Genomic DNA, 18,462 nt, shown 5'->3' on the forward strand with positions numbered 1-18,462 from the left:
CAAAAAGGCTGCCAATCTGGAATCGGCAATTCGCGTTCATCAAGGAGCAGTCGATCAATCCGCTTTGACGTCAAGATCACCAGATGAAGTGATTAAGCAAGTTCAACGTGCACTATGGCTTATGGGCATTGAAGCAAAGAAGGATAATGAAGAAGAGTATAAAATGGAATGCGTTCGACGTAGGCGTAATAAGACCTTGCTTGGAGCTGCAACTCAAAATCTAGGCTTGAGCATTCGCACATCCGTCTTTCCACCTTCTCAAGCTGATTATGAACGTAGCAGTAATGCAGCAGCGGCAAATTCTACTTTGAGTCCTAGTCAGAGCTCAATGCGCAACTTCTTACGTCGTGGAAGTAGTCAGCATAGCGGTCACCTGTTGACACAATCTTCCACCGCCAACGAAAATGAAGATCAATTGCCTCCGCCACTTTACGGTGAGCCTTCGGTTGATGGCGGACAAGAGGTACGCTTTAGCGTGGAAGTGACCCGATTGAAGAATTTGCCTGGCCTTTACAGTGTCGATATTCGAAGGATGAAGGGTAATTTGTGGGCTTACAAGTTTATCTATCATGCATTATTGGACCGTTGCGATTTAAGCGGTACCAATGCGACCGCAGCCCGATCTTAATTCATTGCTCACTCTTTTGCAAGTTGCATACTCATTCTTGCCATATTCATGTACCGTGTTGATTCTTTCCCTCATTATGATATATTTTTTTTCACATTTGCAAAGCTGATAAGGATGAGTGACATTCGCTATGTACATATCATTTATAGTTTAGGTGAGTTCAAGAATTGCAAGACGTTCTCAGAAGTCTTTTGAGCGGAGACCACAGCTCCAGCGATGCTACCTCTATTGTTCACCTCACAATGCTCTCCGGAGAAGTACAGAGATCCATCCCAAGCAGGTCGAGCGATTGTGAAAAGATCGTTTGGTGAGCTACCACAAACGATTGGAGTGGTAGTTGCGCCTCCGGTGAACGGTTGACGATGCCAACGTGAATAAAACGCATGTCGTAAAGAATCTTTTTCTTTGTTGGATTGATGTTCTTTTGCGATCATTCTTTCGTATAAAAGGTCATGTAGCGCATTTGCAACGTCCAAACGATCAAATTGTTCCAACTTTTTGCCTTGAGCACCACCGATCATGATTAGCAATGAAGAGGAAGTCATGTCAGCTGGATATCCGTTTGGGGCGCATAAAGAGGATACGATCAATGTTGTCGATCGAACAATGTCAGCTAGATTTGTACTGGAATTATCTGCCTCTTTAGACGGTAAGATAAAGAATGTTCCTACATCTTTTGGCCACCATGGTTGCGTGTAATGTAGTAAAACTTTGTTAAGATTTCCCACATTGACCCGATTGATGACTTCTTGACGTTCTTGCTCAAGAGCTGGCTCAAACAAGGCCTTTTGCTTTGACTTGAGAACGGCTAAAGGGAGTGTGACAATCGCAGTTCTGGCATTGTAGGTCTCTTCCCGACCATCTTGAGCGGCAAGGCGGGTGACAATTTGAACAGAGGGAGAAGCTGATCCGGATCGAGTGATCTTTTTGACTTCTTCATTCGTGTGAATCTTCCCACCTAAGTTTGTGAAATCGTCTGCTAAGCATTGAATCAATTTCGAGAAACCACCTTCTGGCATCGCATCTGTACCGGCAAAAGCTTGTTGACTATCAAAGTATTCCAAGGAGATATTCTCAATTTCCGTACCAAGAGGAATATGCATAGAACGTGCCAGCCCCGTTGCCAGTGCACGTTCATGTTCATCTTTGAGATCTCCATAGAGAGGAGACTTTGAATCTTCCAACAAAACGCTGCTCAAAGTCTTTTGTCCGAGTTGATTATGATCTGCCAAGTTGGAAGATTGGTTTGTTGCATCACGTAAAGCCTTGCCTTTCTCTTTTGCATGTTTCTGGGCTGCTGCGAGGTTGGCTTGAATCTTTTCACTTAGATCCGAGCTGAGCACATTACCGTCCGGACCGATGATTTGCACAGGAGTAGGTTTGGGAATATGAGCACGAATGTTGTACTTTTTCACAAGATCTTTTACCGGATTGCCTTCATTGTAGCCATGAATGTAACTGCAACCAAAATCGACCGAGTATGTCCTTCCTGATTCTCCTTCTTTCACCGTTCTTTCGGTGTTTGTCAAGCCCGTCGATTCATTGAACGTATGCGTAAATGCTCTTCCACCAAGTCTAGGTCGGGCTTCAATACAAATGACCCGCTTACCTGCTCTTGCTAGATTTAAAGCGCACGTCAAGCCGCTAAAGCCAGCTCCTACGATGAGAGCGTCCACTTGAGCTGTCGACATGGTTACGAGAGAGCCTTTTGAGGTCAAGGTTGTGAGCGTATTCTTCAGCTAACACAATCGCATCTTCCATTCTTTAGATTCGTTGTCATACTTTGCGGGGGATTCGCACTCCCCCACTACGATGCGTTCGCATGGAGCGCGGCAGGTCTGCGCGCGCGTTTACCAATGTGCGGATGAAAATTAAGGTCAACAACTCTGTCTAATGAATGATACACCAGAGCATCTGCGAACAACCGAACATCTGCGAACAACAGAACATCTGCGAACAACAGAACATCTCAAGGTGCAATACTGTCTGCCATAAACTTTGACTGAATCGTTGTTAAACCTGAGAAATACAAATACAGAATGTGAAGACATGGTATGATAGATTCAGCGTCACCGCAAGACAAAGAATTGTTCATCTGAAAAAGCCAGACTATATATCCACGTAACCCGAAGCTTCTTCTTCTCTCTGTCCAAGATCACCGTATGAGCCACCATAAACTTCCCCATAATCGGAAGGTGCTCCCAAATTTGCTCTTCCCATAGGATCCGTTGAGCCTGGAACAGAAGTCCTTCCTTGATCTTCGAACAAGGAACATTGATTTCTGAAATCTGAACGTACTTGACCGATTTGTGAGATGATCTTTTCACATCCTTGTTTCAAAGCTTGAATTGGCGTCAAAGATCCGTCAGTCTGAATCTTCAAGACGGTTCGCGGCTCTAGCGGATGTGGAACTCGATAACCGGAAAAGATTACTCCTGGAACAGCTAAAACGGAATGCCGTAGCATGTTACCCATAGTATGGTCTTCCTTGTTCAAAATGACTGTTGCCGCATTTGCAATGTGTGTATCTTCCACAATTTCAACTCTCTTTTCCTTGGGACCCAAGATGAATAGGGCGAAACGATCTGGTTGATTTGACATTTTGAAAGTTGCTTTTTATATCCTGTAAAGTGATTCGCAAGAAACATGTTAGTAGTTGTTTCATGAAATCAAATGCATGACAATTTTCCTTTAAATGCTCATCTACCGTTGTAGTAAACCTTCATTTGTCAAACGATGCAATGAATGCATGTTGACTGATCTGACAGTGTGAATAAAATGTGTAATCTTTGCAAAGGGGTTATAGGTTGCTATTTGCCGTGCAAACTTCTCAAAGTCCGGATTTGATACTCACAGTAAAAAGCACTCTAGCATTCTTTTCTTCCCTGTTGGTATCGTACTCCTCTTAATTCATCGTGAGAGCATGTTGTGATTCGTTGACAAGGTTGTAAAGAAGGATGTACACACAGTGGAAGATTAACTTACAAGCTCGGCGCAAAAGTCAAAGTTGCTTTTGAGTGAAAATGGATTGTGTCACGTGTTAAAGCGCGTCTTTTCGCGTCTCCACTAAATTAACACGGACTCCGGGGCTTTTATTCTATGAATATTGAGGTTGTCTTACTTTAAGAGTATCACTTGACTACCACATCCACAATCGGGAAAGATGAAATGAGCAGGAAGCTATGGTGATCGAAATGAATACCAGCTTATGTAAGTCATGATCACAAAGACGAAGAGCACAATCCAACAAACTGACATTACTCTTACCAACATCTTAATCACAGCTGGACAAGAGGTGGGGATCGAAGAACAAAGCGGAGAATACTCAAACATGCAAAAGATACCAAACACAAGTACCGCGTCTCCTAAACGTATGTTTGGAATTCTTAGACATCCAGATACACCTGGAACAGGACAAAGTGTACGTTTTGGCAGGAGATTATACGATGATGGCGATGAGAGCAGGATGAGCGATGTGGACAGCATCGGCTCTTTGGCTCAAATCAAGGCAAGGGATGGTGAAAGCGAATCGAAAGATCATACTGCCAAGCATTCTGAGCAAAATGACACATCAATAGCAAGCGATGCATCTTTGTCATTGTTACACCTTCCGACAATGGAAGGTTACTCTGACCTACACGACACTTCCCTTTTGCAAGATGAAGATGACATCAAATCACATCAGATTCATTCGGTAGATTACGCAACTCCTGGACCCTCCGTCGATTCAGACTATCACAGTGACTACAAAACCGCCGCAAGTCCGAGTAGTACTCGGAATGACGCTTCATCGCACAGTGATTGGGCCACTCCGAAGTCAAGGTTATCATCGCTCGAAGATGATGAAAACGGCCCAGAAACATTTGCAGTCAAATCAGATCCTGAAGCATCATTCTCGGATCTATCAATACCTTGGCCTCAAACTGCTGCACTTCCTTCACCAGCTAAGCAAACCCTTCAAGTAGATGTCTCTCAAATGCACGATATGTCCAGTGTATACTTTCCCGGCTCGTTAGGCAGAAGCCTTTTATCGGAGAAGTCACCTCAAAAGACAGATAGCAAGAGTTCATCTATGGTGATTCCTTTGCTGATCTCGCCCGAGACGACAAAGTCCATCTCACCAATTGAAGACACATCACCTTTTGGGGAAATTTTGGATGTTTCGAGCAACATGGATCGTGTGCATACAGAAAGAACCACAATGCTTCTATCTCGATTGAATAGAGCACAAGAGATGTATGCCCAATTGCAGAAGGAATTTGAAAGCGAGCGGGAAATTTCCCGAAATGCTCGAGATGAGCTTGCCAACGAAAGGAAAAAAGCAAAGGAGAAGACTGAAGAGCATTCTCAGGAAATGGAACACGTACGAACTCTCGTAGCACACTTGAACGAGCAAAGTCTACGTCGCAAGAAAGAGGACTCAGTAGCGAAGATTGGTCTCCCTGGCATCTGTGATGTCAATAATTCTATGGAGCTCAAAGGCGAAAAGAGAGAATTGATGCATCAAGTCAGAGAAGGGGATGGTGAGCAAGAACATCTGCAGACGAATGAGGTCAAAACTGATGCGTCTGCATCTTCAGCTCACGCAGAGCAGTCAGCAATTGATGCTGCAGTCGCGAAGAAAGAGGAAGATGACCGGAGAGATGCTTTGCAGTCGCAACTTGATGAGATGAAACAGGTCATTGAGAAGTCAGAAGAGGAAAAGGCTCAATATGAAGCACGCATACAAGATCTTGATGAAATGCACTATTCTGTGAAGCTACAATTGGAAGAAGCAGAAAAGGACAGAGATTCAATGCGCGAACAGCTCGACTCTTTGAACCAGCAATTGACAGCTATCATTCAGGAGAAAGAGATCTTACTGGAAGAGGCGGCAAAAAGAGACGAAGAACAAAAGCATAGTTCCGTATCGAAAGAAGTGCAAGAACCTCAAAACGAGGCACCCAAAACTGGGGAAAGTTCTCAAGTGCATGACGATAACACTGCCAAAGATACCTCTGAAGAGCTTTCCGCAGTACGGGCTCGTCTACAAGAAACCATAGAAGCCGAACAAGAGAGCAGATTAGAGACTGCTCGCTTGCAAGAGTATGCTGATAGATTAGAGTCTGCATTGGAAAAGCAAAAGGAGGAGATTTCGGAGATGCGCCAATCTTTTGCAGATCTCCAACAAGAGAATGAGAACCTTGTGGCCTCTCTCGCGGAATCAGATCTTGCAGGGGAAAGGAGCGCTGAAGAACAGGATCTCGATAAAGGATACGTCGCCAAAAAAGACCATGATGAATTGCTTGATTTAGCAGAGCAAATGCAAGCACGGATTGACATGATTCAAAAAGAGAGAACGGATGAACGAAAACGTGTCACCTCTTTGGAGAAAGAGTTGAGCAATCGTGGCATCACAATTGCAAACTTGGAGAAGCTTCATGAGCGATTAGAAGAAGACAATTTGAATTTGGGTATAGCCTTGTCGTCCAAGCAACAAGAGTTGAGCCTCTTGAAGCGACTCGGAACGAAACCCTTGAGTTCACAGACTCCGCGACAAACGCCTGGATCGACGATTAGAAATCGCTTAGCTGTACGTGACTTGGTCATGCAGTCACGCACGCCGATCACCTCAAGAAAAGAGAGTGCAGAAGGAGAAAATACAGCAAGAGCACTACCTTTGCAGAACTTGACAACGAATCAGACGCTGAAGAGTGATGATACTCAAGATAATACCTTACCTCCGCTTCAAAAAGGTCCATCCCATTTGAGGGCTACGAGAAGGAAGACAATTGATGGTAGACCTCTGCTAGAGGACAAATTAACAGAAGATCAGGACAGACAACCAAGCGGCAAGGGTGAACGATCCGTCTCAACCTCACCGGCAACGAAAGCAATGCCTCCTCCACCAATGGCACGAAAGAGCCGGTCTCAAAGCCGATCAAGCACTTCAAACGTATTTGAATCAAGTAGATTGTCGAGCAGCAGTAGGACAGGATCCATAAACAACAAAGTGATGAAAAGTTCATCAGCTTTCGGAGGCGGACCACGTTCATCTATTGCGGGTAGTCGATATTCAACTTCGTCAATGTCCTCATCCATCTCTGCCATTCGAGGACCTATGGATTTGAGCGAATTGACAAGTTCCCATAATTAGCTATCCCCTTCGTCTGTATAATAATTAGCGATGTAATGTAGTCATTGACATAAAACTTATCAGAGAATCACATCAATACAGCTCTAGTCAAGTCAATTGAGATGAAGATATAATTAATAAAGCGCCCATGGTCTACAAATACAAGCTGAACAGTATATTCATCTGTGGAAAAAAGAATGTGTGTAGGAGAAAGAGAGAGTGCAGGATATTAATGAAATAAAGAAATAGGCGAAATCACTCTTCGTTTGTGATACGCAAGGACCTTGAAGGTGTTTGATTTCCTTCTTCATCATGTTCGCCAGCCAACATCTTTTGTGTAGCAATGGAAAGCAAGGCAGGATGTGGGTTCATGAACAGATTGCTACTAGGCTGTTCTAGGAATGGTAAACGACTCTTGAACCAATCTCTAGGACTGTCTTGTCGATTTGGAGTTTGCAAAATCAAATTCTTCTTTTGAACAAGCGGAGAAGGTTTTGTCATCGCTCCCGAAAAATCGATAGCATCTTCGGCTGCATAATCGTGTAAATCACTTGCATGGTTTTCAGTATCAATTGTTGGCGTTTCAAATCGCTCTGATTGTAGCATCATCTCGGTGTCGTATTCATCGGCCAAATCTTGATTGATTCGAACCATACCAGGAGTTAATTGACCATCATGCCTTGGCGTGGGGAAATCTTCATCCATACCTGCTGCTTGGCTGCTTGTCGGTGTGAACGTGGACGATCTAGCGGAGTAAGGAGCACCCATACTTGATCGATTGATAGTTGCGAGGTAAGGATACGAGTAATGTGATACACCGTCTTCAGAGAAAAGACTCTCTCTTGAACGATTTTCGGGCCGAGGCGAACTCTGTTCGGGAGATTGTAGGTACTTTCCGCCTCCTACAGTTCTTTTGATATTGCTATGGGCCAAGAAATCACCATCATCTAAAAGAGATTTGATGAAATCTTCTGGTAATGGCTTCATATGCTTACGTAAACTTGGATTGATTTCATACTCGCGTCCTGCTTCATCACTGAATGGATCTGTCTGCATATCATTGACCATATCTTCCATTGGCTGCTTTCTCGAACGTCTGATACTGAATCTGCTACCCAATGGGATGGTACGGAAAGCAGTGAAAGTATCATTGGATGCGATTGAGAGATTATCAGCATCTCTGGAAATATGTTGCGCTCGATCTCCATCATAGGCACCAGATGCAGAAGCATCTTGCATTGCTCGCATATTTCCGGCTTGCATGGTACCTGCAGCAACATTTCTTCTACTCAACGTCCTTGCCAAGAATTTCTCAGTTGCCATACTAGCTTGCCTTCTCAGACCTTTTCCTGCATTTCCTGCCCATGCCATTGGTTGATTGATCCATAGAGAAGAAACGGGAGGCGCATCACGATCACCAGTATATCTTTCGTACTTGTCATCACCTACGCTATCAGCATCACTATTCCTTGCTTCTCTTCTCTTGCGAGCTGCATACAAACCACCCAAACTTGCTGCAATAGCTAAAGCACCGACAACGGAAGCAATCACGGCGGTGTGCGTGGTCTTTGAAGATGGGCCTCCATCGGAACTGCCATCGTCATCTTTGCTCTGTTGCGGTGCGGGTGCTTCAATTGACTGTGCTGGTGTAGGACTCGAAGATGCTGTCTGTTGCTCTGTGGATTGTTGAGTTGATTGAGAAGACATTTCGCTACTCGCAGCTGAGGCTTGTACTGGACTCGGCGAGGATGAAGGAGATGGAGGGCTCAATGGAGGATTGATTGACGAAGAGGATGAGCCTTCTTCACGAGCAGCTAGGATAGTGCCAAGATCTGTCGTCCAGCTCCATTGCCCTGGTGATCGAGTGTCAAGGTAAAGGACGGGTGAAGACTGAGCATCGGCCCTTTGCTGCAAAGTGGTAGAAGGTGCACCGCTGACTGTACCCTGTTGACCAAAGGCGACCATATAGATACCATTCGCCATGATCGCGGTGTGGTATGCTTTACCAGGTGTGCTTCCACCGGTAGTGTTTGGATAAAGTTTATTCCAAACGGCAGGGTCAACCCTCGGATCGAGATAATAGGTATCATTTGAAGGAGGTTGACTATTATCTAGGGTAACATAGCCTCCATGAACCAATATCGTACCATCGTCCATCAAGGTGGATGAATGACCAGTCCTGCCAAGTGGAATATCCAAACCTGTGTTAGTTCCATTTGTCGTTTCCATTCGCTGCCAAACATTGGTTTCGATGTCCAGCGTCCACAACTGATTCATCGGTGTAAATGCACCAAATACATCTCGACCGCCAACAAACAAGATTCTTGTGTTTTGCTTTGCAGTCTCATTGGCGGGAAGAACGACGGCGGAATAGTCATAGATTGACATATTTGGCATTCTTGAATCGATCGGCAATGTGCGAACAGACATAGACTCTCCACTTTTATCCGTTGTCCAAATATCAACATATGGATAAGCATTTGGTGCTTGGGAAGAGTTTGATGTGCTGCTATTACACGTTGTGTAATCCGTATACCCTCCCACGACCATAAAGGATGATCCACCCTTCTGTCTGGCAGCCTCTGCCTCGCTCGAATTCAAGCCAATGCTCACCGGAACCTGCATAGCAGACATTCCACGTCGACGAGGCGGAATTGTTTGACCCATGGAAATATTTGGCGCTGACCAGCTGCCACTCACTTGACCATGCTTGGCAGCATTCCAAACGTAAACCGGAGAATTGCTAATACTACAATCTGCAGTGGCCCCACCTATGACAAATATTTGTTCACCTTGATGATCGCCAGTATGCGTGACTGCCCGAGCAGCAAAGGCATGGGGTGGGAGAGCATCAGAAGAACTTCTGTGCCATCTATTCTGTCCAGCTTCGGTTGTCTGTTTGAGATATCCATTTGCAATTGTTCCATTGGACATGTCAAGCGTGAAGACATCATTTGTGACCCTGATCACACCATCTTCAGAACTTTTGACCTGCCCACCGGTGAATAAGACTCGATTTGAAGACGGCATATATGCAGATGTTTGTCCCCATCGCTCTTCATTGACTTCCTGTAGGCTCATTGGACCTCCCGTTGTAGCATTGATCACATTGATTTCACTTCCTACCAAATTTCCATTTCCATCCGTCTTTAAAGAAGAGCCTGAAATGTTGTCATTCGAGCCAGCGATAAGGAACGGCTGTTGTAGATATCCACTTGGCCGCTGCTGATCTTCTTGGAATGATTCTTGTGCTGCAAAACTTGCTGCCTTTTCCAATCCGAAGAGCCTTCTTTGTAGAAAGTTGTCTGATGCATATACCCCGGACAGTATGCTGCTCCGTTGTTGTATCCCGATTGCTTCTGTCACGTCTAACACAGTCGATGAAAGGAGCGGTATGACGACAAGAAGTAAGATGATCTGCTTCGTGAATGCAATGACAAATGGTTTTGTTTGCCAAGAAGCTGATTTGGGTCGTCGCGATGAGTGAAAATGATCTGAGGTGGAATTTGAACGTCCAATATCACGACTGTCTCCTTCCTTTGTGTTCACGGTGTGGTGACATTCTGATATTTCCACCACTGTGTTCCTCATATTTTGATCCGTTCGGTGTGATATAGTGTTGATTTTACGTATTCTACGCATCACAAATGCATATGAGTGAAATTTAAAATGTGAATCCCTTCTCGGACCTTTCCCGGATGTGATGATAAGGATTAGCTGGTTCCAATGGAATTGTCCCGAACTATCCTTGCTCGTTTTCAAAGAAGCTATAATCCCCAGAAAGTCCCGCTGCGATTGTAATAAACGAGTGTAAAGAGATGAATCTCTTAAATGATGGTAATGAATCACATAATTGCAAAAGGTAAAAGTTGTATTGATTTGTTTGTGAGTTGTTTGTGGACAATCTATATTTTCCATTGGATTGCCTTTTTGAGTTTAATCCTGCAGCAATAATAGAATAACGCGCTAGGCTGTGTTACTTTCACTTTTAAGTTCCGGTCTTGGTTACGTAAGCCTGTAACATTCTTCATACGTGTCGCCCGTGCGTTGCGCAGCGCACTGCACCTTCGCTCGGTTGGATGATGATATCGGTGCGCAAGATGTTCCCATTGTCTTCTCTTCTAACATCATATCTTATTGATACTTTTCACCGATTCTATTCAAAATGAGCCTTTTACGTACTTCAACAAAATCTTTACGCCAATCCGTCTTGCCAAGCATGCGCTCAGCCATGGCCGTTCGAGGATACGCCGATAAGCCTGATCCTGAATTCTCCGAACCATTCCGTCGTGGAACTTCAAGTGGATTCAGCAAACGTGAACAGGTATGTATTTGGTGTGGGTGGGATACATTAGGAACAAAGAGGTCAAATTATCTCAATCGTAGCCCGATATCACAACATCTCGCTCGCAAAGAACAGTCAATATTGACAACCATCATTTGACCTCCACTTCTCCTCCTTTCCAGGCAAACGAAGATCAATTCGTTCGTCAACAAGAACAAGAAAAGCTCAAAGCTTGTAAGTGTCATTATGAGTTCGATCAAGTTTGATTTTTTGCTGACTGTATTTCGATTCGTTTCCGAAAATGTTAATCTTAGTGAGAGAAAAGCTTGACAAGCACCGCAAAGAACTTGATGACGTTGAAACTGCAATCAACGACCTCAACAAATCATCGAAGAAGTAGATAGCTGGTATGATATATAAGAATGAAGAGGGGAATGGAAGAGTAGCACATCATCCCGATATTTTGCAAAACAGGATGATTTGCCCTACTGCCGATCTAGCTAATACATATAAATGAAATAAAAATAATCTGTATCTCACACGCCTGATCGGTACCGTTGCTTTTTTGCCGAAGCCAAATCCTTCACGATTATGAATTTTAGAAGTAACAAAGCTGCGACTAAAAATGCTCCCACGACTTACAAAAGAGGCATCTTAAACCTTGTCTGAGTGCATGATCCAGGTTGTATCATTCGAGTCACCCTCGGCAGTGATCCAACAGATATCCGCACTTTTGTGGTTGCACTAAATCTCAGCGTGAGCACAACATAAATTGACGAAGAAAAATACAGAATGATCATGGACATTTGGGGACAGAGTTTACAACTACTGCATACCTAATTTGATCCTGGTACTGCTGCTTTGACGGAATCTTTTACGGCTTCGGCGGATTCTTTAATAGAACTCTTTGCTTCTTTGCCGCCCATATAATGATACCGCTGTGGGGGAGTAATGTTAATCGTCAGCATATATGCATTCGAGGTCATCATGATTTGTCAGTCATACGCACCACAAAACGTGCTCCTTGGGTCAATTGAGCTGTGGCATTGGTAGCATGACATGCGAGCAAGAGGTAATTCCTGGGAATCACTCTCCAAGCAAAGCGGGAGAATACGATACTGTAAAAAAAAGAACGAGAAAGGAAGCGAATGTCAGCCATCTTGACTGATCCAAGATGATCTCATATCTTTGGTCAACGTACGAGTAGGAAGCAAGTGCTGCAGTCATTGGTCCAGAAATGACATCTTCATCTTTCTTGAGATCAGCGATAGCAGCCTAAGAGGGTGAATAGAATGAAGACGTTAGCGATGTGATTTCTCGGAAAGATCCCGCACATTCGTGTGACGTACTAATGGCAAACCCCAGTTGGCAACTTCATGATGAGAAGCAAGTAAAACAGGAGAGAAATGTGTCAACTGACTATCCAAAGATCGTGTTACCTTTGAGAATGCGTACCAGGTCCCCAGAAGTGCTAGATAGAAGAAAGAAAAGAGGTCAGTATACATCATCGTGAGAGACCAAACCACCCAAGCATACTCACAGTGCTCTATATCAAGTCAACGGATCGAAATGAAGAAAGAAGAACATCGTCAGCACACCATTTCATCTCGAATTTAATCGTCCTTGTTAAACGTACGAAAAAGTATTCGCGAGCGGCTGGCGACCGTAGCCAATGTACAAATGTTGAGGCCATCCTGTATGATTGAATATACACCGAAAAGAGTGCTGATTACGGGATTATATCGTGATCAAGAAGGAAGGCTCATACATGCATCTACACTTTTTCCATTTGGTGAAGCTCAAGCGCCGGCGCAGGTGAATTTTAAGTAGCGCACGCCTGCGCACATGCACATCCAGTCCGAGCGAGTCATAACGCTCGTAGGATGCCCCAAAATTAATAAACAGGCTAACGCGAATTTTTTCCCAGTAAATTTAGCATTTCTTCTTTTTTTTTGGTTTTTGATTCGGTGATCATCATCATTCCAAAGGAGAAGGTCATGCTTACTCTTTTGGGCCCTTCGCCATTTGGCAAGCCGAAAAGGTCGCAATTACTTGCGGCTTTACAGGCTATCCAACCGTCTATTCAGTCTATCGATGCTCTGCATCTTCACTTTGTCTCTATCCGCCAAGATGCTCAAATCACTGAAGAGCAAAGGAAGATTTTGGATAGTCTACTAGTTTATGGTGACGATATCGCTTTTCCTGCAACAAAAGAAACAATCTCAAAAGCACTATCTTCCAAACAAGAAGATGGCAAGACAAGCACGTTCTTCGTCACACCTAGACCGGGCAGCATTTCACCATGGTCATCAAAGGCGACAGATATCGCGCGTATGTGCAATTTAGACTCTTGTGTAGATCGAATTGAAAGAGGAACAGCCTATTTGATCGAAAGCACAACTCCATTGGAACTTGATCCAAGCATTCTAAGCCTTCTTCATGACCGAATGACTCAGCTTTTGGATCGCGATCCTCCAAGTTCTGCTAGTCTCTTTGGTCAAGCACCTCCCGCACCTTTGAGAAGCGTGCAACTATCCGATTCCAATCAAAAGCCAGACCGTAACACTGCCCGTGAAAGACTTGCACAAGCGAATCAAGAACTCGGTCTCGCTTTGGCCAATGATGAGATCGATTATCTTGCAGACGCTTTTGTAGCAAACGACGAAAATGCCTCTGATGCCCTTCGTCGTGATCCAACGGATGTTGAACTGTTCATGTTTGCTCAAGTGAACTCTGAGCATTGCAGACACAAAATCTTTAATGCGGATTGGACGATCGACAATAAATCAATGCAAAATACTTTGTTCGGCATGATCAGAAATACCCACAAGATAACACCGCAATACACAATCAGTGCTTATAGCGATAACGCCGCCGTCTTGGAAGGAAGTGAAGCCTATCGATTTGCGTCAGCTCCTACATCTTTGGGCAAGAGCACTCATGCAGTTTATGCCGGTCAAAAAGAAGATATGCCAATGATTGTCAAGGTAGAGACACACAATCATCCTACTGCAATTTCTCCATTCCCTGGAGCTGCTACAGGATCAGGTGGTGAAATCCGTGATGAAGGTGCAGTCGGAAGAGGTAGTAAGCCCAAAGCTGGAATTGTTGGTTTTATGACTTCGGATCTTTTACTACCCGAACATGAGAACAATATTGGAGAGGGTTTGACTGGGTTGCGTGGACCTCATATGCCATGGGAATTGCACGTAGGAAAGCCTGGTCACGTTGCAAGTGCGTTGGATATCATGACAGAGGCACCTTTGGGAAGTGCAAATTTTAACAATGAATTCGGAAGACCAGGATTGGGTGGATTCTGGCGAACATTCACACAAGAGGTTCAATTCAAGGACCAGGATGGCCCCTCTAAAGACGTTCGTGGTTACCACAAACCTATCATGCTTGCTGGTGGTGTGGGCAATGTTCGCCCACAGTATGCACTCAAATCAAAAATTACTGATGGCAGTGCAATTATCGTTTTGGGAGGTCCGGGTATGTTGATCGGTCTTGGAGGTGGTGCGGCATCGTCCATGGCTTCAAGCGCAAATCGGGCTGATTTGGATTTCGCAAGTGTGCAAAGAGAAAATCCAGAAATGGAACGCAGGTGTCAAAGTGTAATTGATGCATGTTGCTCATTGGGTGACACAGCCCATGGTACGTTGGAAGGTGAAATATTGAAAGGCAATCCTATTCAAAGCATTCATGATGTCGGAGCTGGAGGATTGAGTAATGCTTTGCCGGAGTTGGTTCACGATAGTGATTTGGGTGCCGTCTTTGAGATTCGTGACGTTCTGGTTGCCGATCCAGGTATGAGTCCGATGGAGATTTGGTGCAACGAAAGTCAAGAACGATATGTCTTAGCTGTCAAGCAAGAAGACTTGAACAGATTCAAGGAGATCTGCGAGCGTGAAAGGTGTCCTTTCTCGGTGGTGGGCAAGGCTACAAGTGAATTGCGTCTTGTCGTGACGGATAGACTGCTTGGAAACAATGCCATTGATCTGCCAATGTCTACACTCTTCGGCAAACCGCCAAAGATTGCAAGAAAGGCACAAACGGAGACGATTGACTATCCAGCTTTCGATACCAGCCTGCAGAAATATTTGCCAAACTCTGGCTCTCTTTCAGAGGCAATTGCAGAGGCATGCGATCGTGTGCTCCACCTTCCCACCGTAGCATCAAAATCATTCTTGATCACAATCGGTGATCGTTCCATTACCGCATTGGTTGCAAGAGATCAAATGGTGGGACCATGGCAAGTGCCAGTGGCGGATGTTGCTGTGACGAGAACATCTTATGGATTCTTGGACGCCTTGACTGGAGAAGCAATGACATCTGGAGAAAGAACGCCACTTGCCTTAATCAATCCAGCTGCTTCTGCAAGAATGGCAGTAGGTGAAGCTTTGACTAATTTAGCTGCAGCAAGCGTGCCTGCTATGGAACGAATCAAGTTGAGTGCTAACTGGATGTGCGCGGCTTCTCATCGTGATGAGGGTGCCAGATTGTATGAAGCGGTAGAGGCTATCGGTATGGATTTGTGTCCCGCACTAGGATTAGCAATTCCAGTCGGAAAAGATTCCATGTCAATGAAGATGGCCTGGCAGTCGGACAATAAGGAATCAAAATCTGTGACAGCTCCGATGAGTGTTATTATCACAGCATTTGCTCCAGTTGACAGCATTGACCGGACATGGACACCACAACTTCGAACAGATGTTGAGGATGAAACATGTTTGTTCTTTATCGACCTTGCAAATGGAAAGCAAAGATTAGGTGGATCATGTCTAGCTCAAGTGTTCAGTCAATTAGGAGGCAGTGAATGTCCAAATGTAGAAGATGCTTCCATCTTGCGCGGTTTCTTCCAAGCATGCCACACTTTGAAACAGCTTCGGGTTCAGAATAGACAAGAGGATGGCTTGGTTCTCGCTTATCACGATCGAAGTGATGGAGGCTTGCTCACCACTGTTGTAGAGATGGCCTTTGCTGGTCATGCAGGTCTGGATATCAATCTAGACAGTCTTTTGCAACAACTATCGGATCCAACATCCGCACTCTTCAACGAAGAATTGGGTGCAGTCATGCAAATCAGATCCCGCGATGTGAAAGCGGTCACAGCCGTGTTGGCCGAAGCAGGCGTCCCAACCAATTGCATGCACATTATTGGAAAAGTGTTACCGTCAACTGATCAATCGATCACAGTTCGTGCCAGTGGCAAGATTCTATTGCAAAGTGATAGAGCCTCTCTGCAAAAGTCTTGGTCAGAAACATCTTTCCGCATGCAAGCCAGACGTGATAATGCCCTTTCAGCACAATCCGAATTTGCATTGATCACAAATGAGGCAAGAGGCGCTCATACGCTTTCGTATGATCTTACGTATGTTCCTGGTACAGATTACCTTGGTGCTTTGAAACCATCTTTGGTTCCCCTTGATGTTCGACCAAAGGTTGCCATTCTCCGTGAACAAGGTGTGAATGGACATATCGAAATGGCGTTCGCTTTCGATCAAGCCGGTTTCACCGCTGTTGATGTGCACATGAGCGACCTGATCGCCGGAAGGGTTACTTTACGTGACTTTGTTGGTTTGGCAGCCTGCGGTGGTTTCAGTTATGGTGACGTTTTGGGAGCTGGAAATGGTTGGGCTCAATCGTGCTTGCTAATTTCTCAAGTTTATGCTGAACTGGATGCATTCTTGAACAAGCGCTCAGATACGTTTGCTCTTGGTGTTTGCAATGGATGTCAATTCTTCAGTCATTTGGCTAGATCGGGTTTGTTGAAGACCGGCAGCGCTACCGGATCAAATCAATTGGTCTGGCCACGTTTCACAAACAATATGAGCGAAAGGTTCGAAGGACGAGTAAGCATGGTTGCAATCAATGACACTCCAGCCGTTAGACAGAATGTCTTTTTACGTGATATGATTGGAAGCCGATTGCCATCCATCATTGCACATGGTGAGGGAAGGGCAGCATTCGAAAATCAAGAGACGGAACTACAAGCTTTGGAATCTGCTGGTTCAGTTGCCATTCGATTTGTTGAAGATGGTCAATCTGATATCACCAAAGGAACTACTCGTTACCCAATCAATCCGAACGGCAGTCCCAACGGTTTGACAGGTTTGGTGTCCTTGGATGGAAGAGTGTTAGCCATGATGCCACATCCTGAACGTGGAATCACGCGAGAATCCATGAGCTGGCGTCCAGAAGCAAGTACACAAGCATGGAACGGTCATGGACCATGGCAAAGAATGTTTGAAAGCGCACGAAAATGGGTGGATATGCAAAGCAAATAAAATAGAAATGTGTAAAAATACAGTGAATTGATTATAATCGGACAGGTATACTAGTTTTAACCAAAATGGATGTTCTCCTTGTGGAATGCGTGCAAGAGCTGTAGGATGTCATCCACATCCATTTGTGCTGCACGTTTATCGGAATATGTACTTGAGAGTAAGATTGAATCTAGCAATTCGTTAAAGGCTGCAGTGTTTTTCACCTTTACCGGCAATTCATGTTGACTGCAGAATGTTTTATGGTTTGCCTCCAACATCAATTTGACCCCTTTTGCATCAAACGAGCTTCTCACCGTTTTGTGACGACGACTGAAAAGGATGCGGGTGAGACCATCATATTCCTCGAAAGGGATGGAAGGAGGAGGTTGAATAGGTACAATCCTTACAACACTAGAATCCACTTTGGGAGGAGGACGGAAAGAACCTTTACTGACATGCATTTGCAGATCGACTTTGGCGTAAAGTTGTACGTTTGCGCTCAATCTGCACCACAATTCTGATCCTGGCCTTGCCAATAACCGCAAAGCGAACTCTCTTTGAAACATCAAAATTGCACATCGAAATTGTGGTCGATGCGAGAGTAATTTGAAAACGAGTGGTGAAGAAATTTGATAAGGCGTATTAGAGATGACCACATCAAAATAGTCCAGCTTTGCTTTACAAAAATCTCCAATCGTAATCTCCAGCTTTCTCTGTTCATTCTTTCCTTGTACACGTTTGCGTAATTCTGCTGCCATTCTTGGATCCATTTCGATCACTTGTAATCGTTTGCATTGCTCCAAAATTCTCATTGTCAGATTACCTGTTCCCGGACCAACTTCGAGTACAATATCAGTTGCCTTCAAGTTTGCCTTATCAACGATACTCTGAGCAACAAGTGGGTTTTTGAGGATATGTTGACCGAATCTTTCTGTATTGAAAATGGGATTCTTGGCCGCAGAAGAATCTCCATTTTTGCCATTTGCTGCATGTGAAGATCCGATTCTCTGATTTGCAGAGACGGGTTGGGCATGAACCCTTGTCAATCGGTCAGAAACGGCTTTAGGCATTATGCTAGGATGATGGTGACTTTGAGCGTGAACAGTATATGCAGCAAAGAAGTTTAATGTTGACCAAAAAATTGGAAAATAATTTCACGTGACTAATG

At 44.5% G+C, this 18,462-nt stretch overlaps 7 protein-coding genes across 7 annotated transcripts; 2 read left to right on the forward strand and 5 right to left on the reverse strand.

Moving 5' to 3' along the window:
- Positions 1–685: 685 nt before the first annotated feature.
- Positions 686–2,439, reverse strand: FA14DRAFT_161212 (FAD/NAD(P)-binding domain-containing protein; the record flags this gene model as incomplete). Its single annotated transcript, XM_025499009.1, has 1 exon — positions 686–2,439. A coding segment is annotated over exon 1 (1,472 nt), but the record flags the coding sequence as incomplete, so codon positions are not given.
- A 454-nt stretch (positions 2,440–2,893) lies between these two features.
- FA14DRAFT_108742 (RBP11-like subunits of RNA polymerase) lies at positions 2,894–3,229 on the reverse strand (the record flags this gene model as incomplete). The annotated part of the gene is made up of 1 exon (XM_025495851.1): positions 2,894–3,229. A coding segment is annotated over one exon (336 nt), but the record flags the coding sequence as incomplete, so codon positions are not given.
- A 3,637-nt stretch (positions 3,230–6,866) lies between these two features.
- On the reverse strand, positions 6,867–10,643 carry FA14DRAFT_161214 (uncharacterized protein). The gene has a single exon (XM_025499010.1). It carries the CDS (start codon positions 10,332–10,334, stop codon positions 6,999–7,001), a length of 3,336 nt encoding a protein of 1,111 aa, XP_025353592.1. The 5' UTR covers positions 10,335–10,643; the 3' UTR covers positions 6,867–6,998.
- A 265-nt stretch (positions 10,644–10,908) lies between these two features.
- On the forward strand, positions 10,909–11,428 carry FA14DRAFT_173107 (uncharacterized protein; the record flags this gene model as incomplete). The annotated part of the gene is made up of 3 exons (XM_025500456.1): positions 10,909–11,067; positions 11,130–11,262; positions 11,343–11,428. The coding sequence occupies 3 exons, from the start codon at positions 10,909–10,911 to the stop codon at positions 11,426–11,428; spliced, it is 378 nt and encodes a 125-aa protein (XP_025353593.1).
- A 356-nt stretch (positions 11,429–11,784) lies between these two features.
- Positions 11,785–12,769, reverse strand: FA14DRAFT_147084 (UPF0041-domain-containing protein). Its single transcript, XM_025497338.1, has 7 exons — positions 12,665–12,769; positions 12,569–12,574; positions 12,484–12,499; positions 12,378–12,400; positions 12,230–12,303; positions 12,038–12,146; positions 11,785–11,966 (listed from the first exon to the last, which is right to left on the reverse strand). Exons 1-7 carry the CDS (start codon positions 12,719–12,721, stop codon positions 11,865–11,867), a joined length of 387 nt encoding a protein of 128 aa, XP_025353594.1. The 5' UTR covers positions 12,722–12,769; the 3' UTR covers positions 11,785–11,864.
- Positions 12,770–12,986: 217 nt separating this feature from the next.
- On the forward strand, positions 12,987–17,376 carry FA14DRAFT_147087 (phosphoribosylformylglycinamidin). Its single transcript, XM_025497339.1, has one exon. It carries the CDS (start codon positions 13,026–13,028, stop codon positions 17,313–17,315), a length of 4,290 nt encoding a protein of 1,429 aa, XP_025353595.1. The 5' UTR covers positions 12,987–13,025; the 3' UTR covers positions 17,316–17,376.
- On the reverse strand, positions 17,327–18,376 carry FA14DRAFT_161216 (putative rRNA (adenine-N6,N6-)-dimethyltransferase). The gene has a single exon (XM_025499011.1). The coding sequence runs from the start codon at positions 18,362–18,364 to the stop codon at positions 17,372–17,374; it is 993 nt and encodes a 330-aa protein (XP_025353596.1). The 5' UTR covers positions 18,365–18,376; the 3' UTR covers positions 17,327–17,371.
- Positions 18,377–18,462: the final 86 nt, after the last annotated feature.

The sequence above is a fragment of the Meira miltonrushii genome, assembly GCF_003144205.1.
Source record: "Meira miltonrushii strain MCA 3882 unplaced genomic scaffold FA14scaffold_3, whole genome shotgun sequence".
Lineage (NCBI taxonomy): Eukaryota > Fungi > Basidiomycota > Exobasidiomycetes > Exobasidiales > Brachybasidiaceae > Meira > Meira miltonrushii.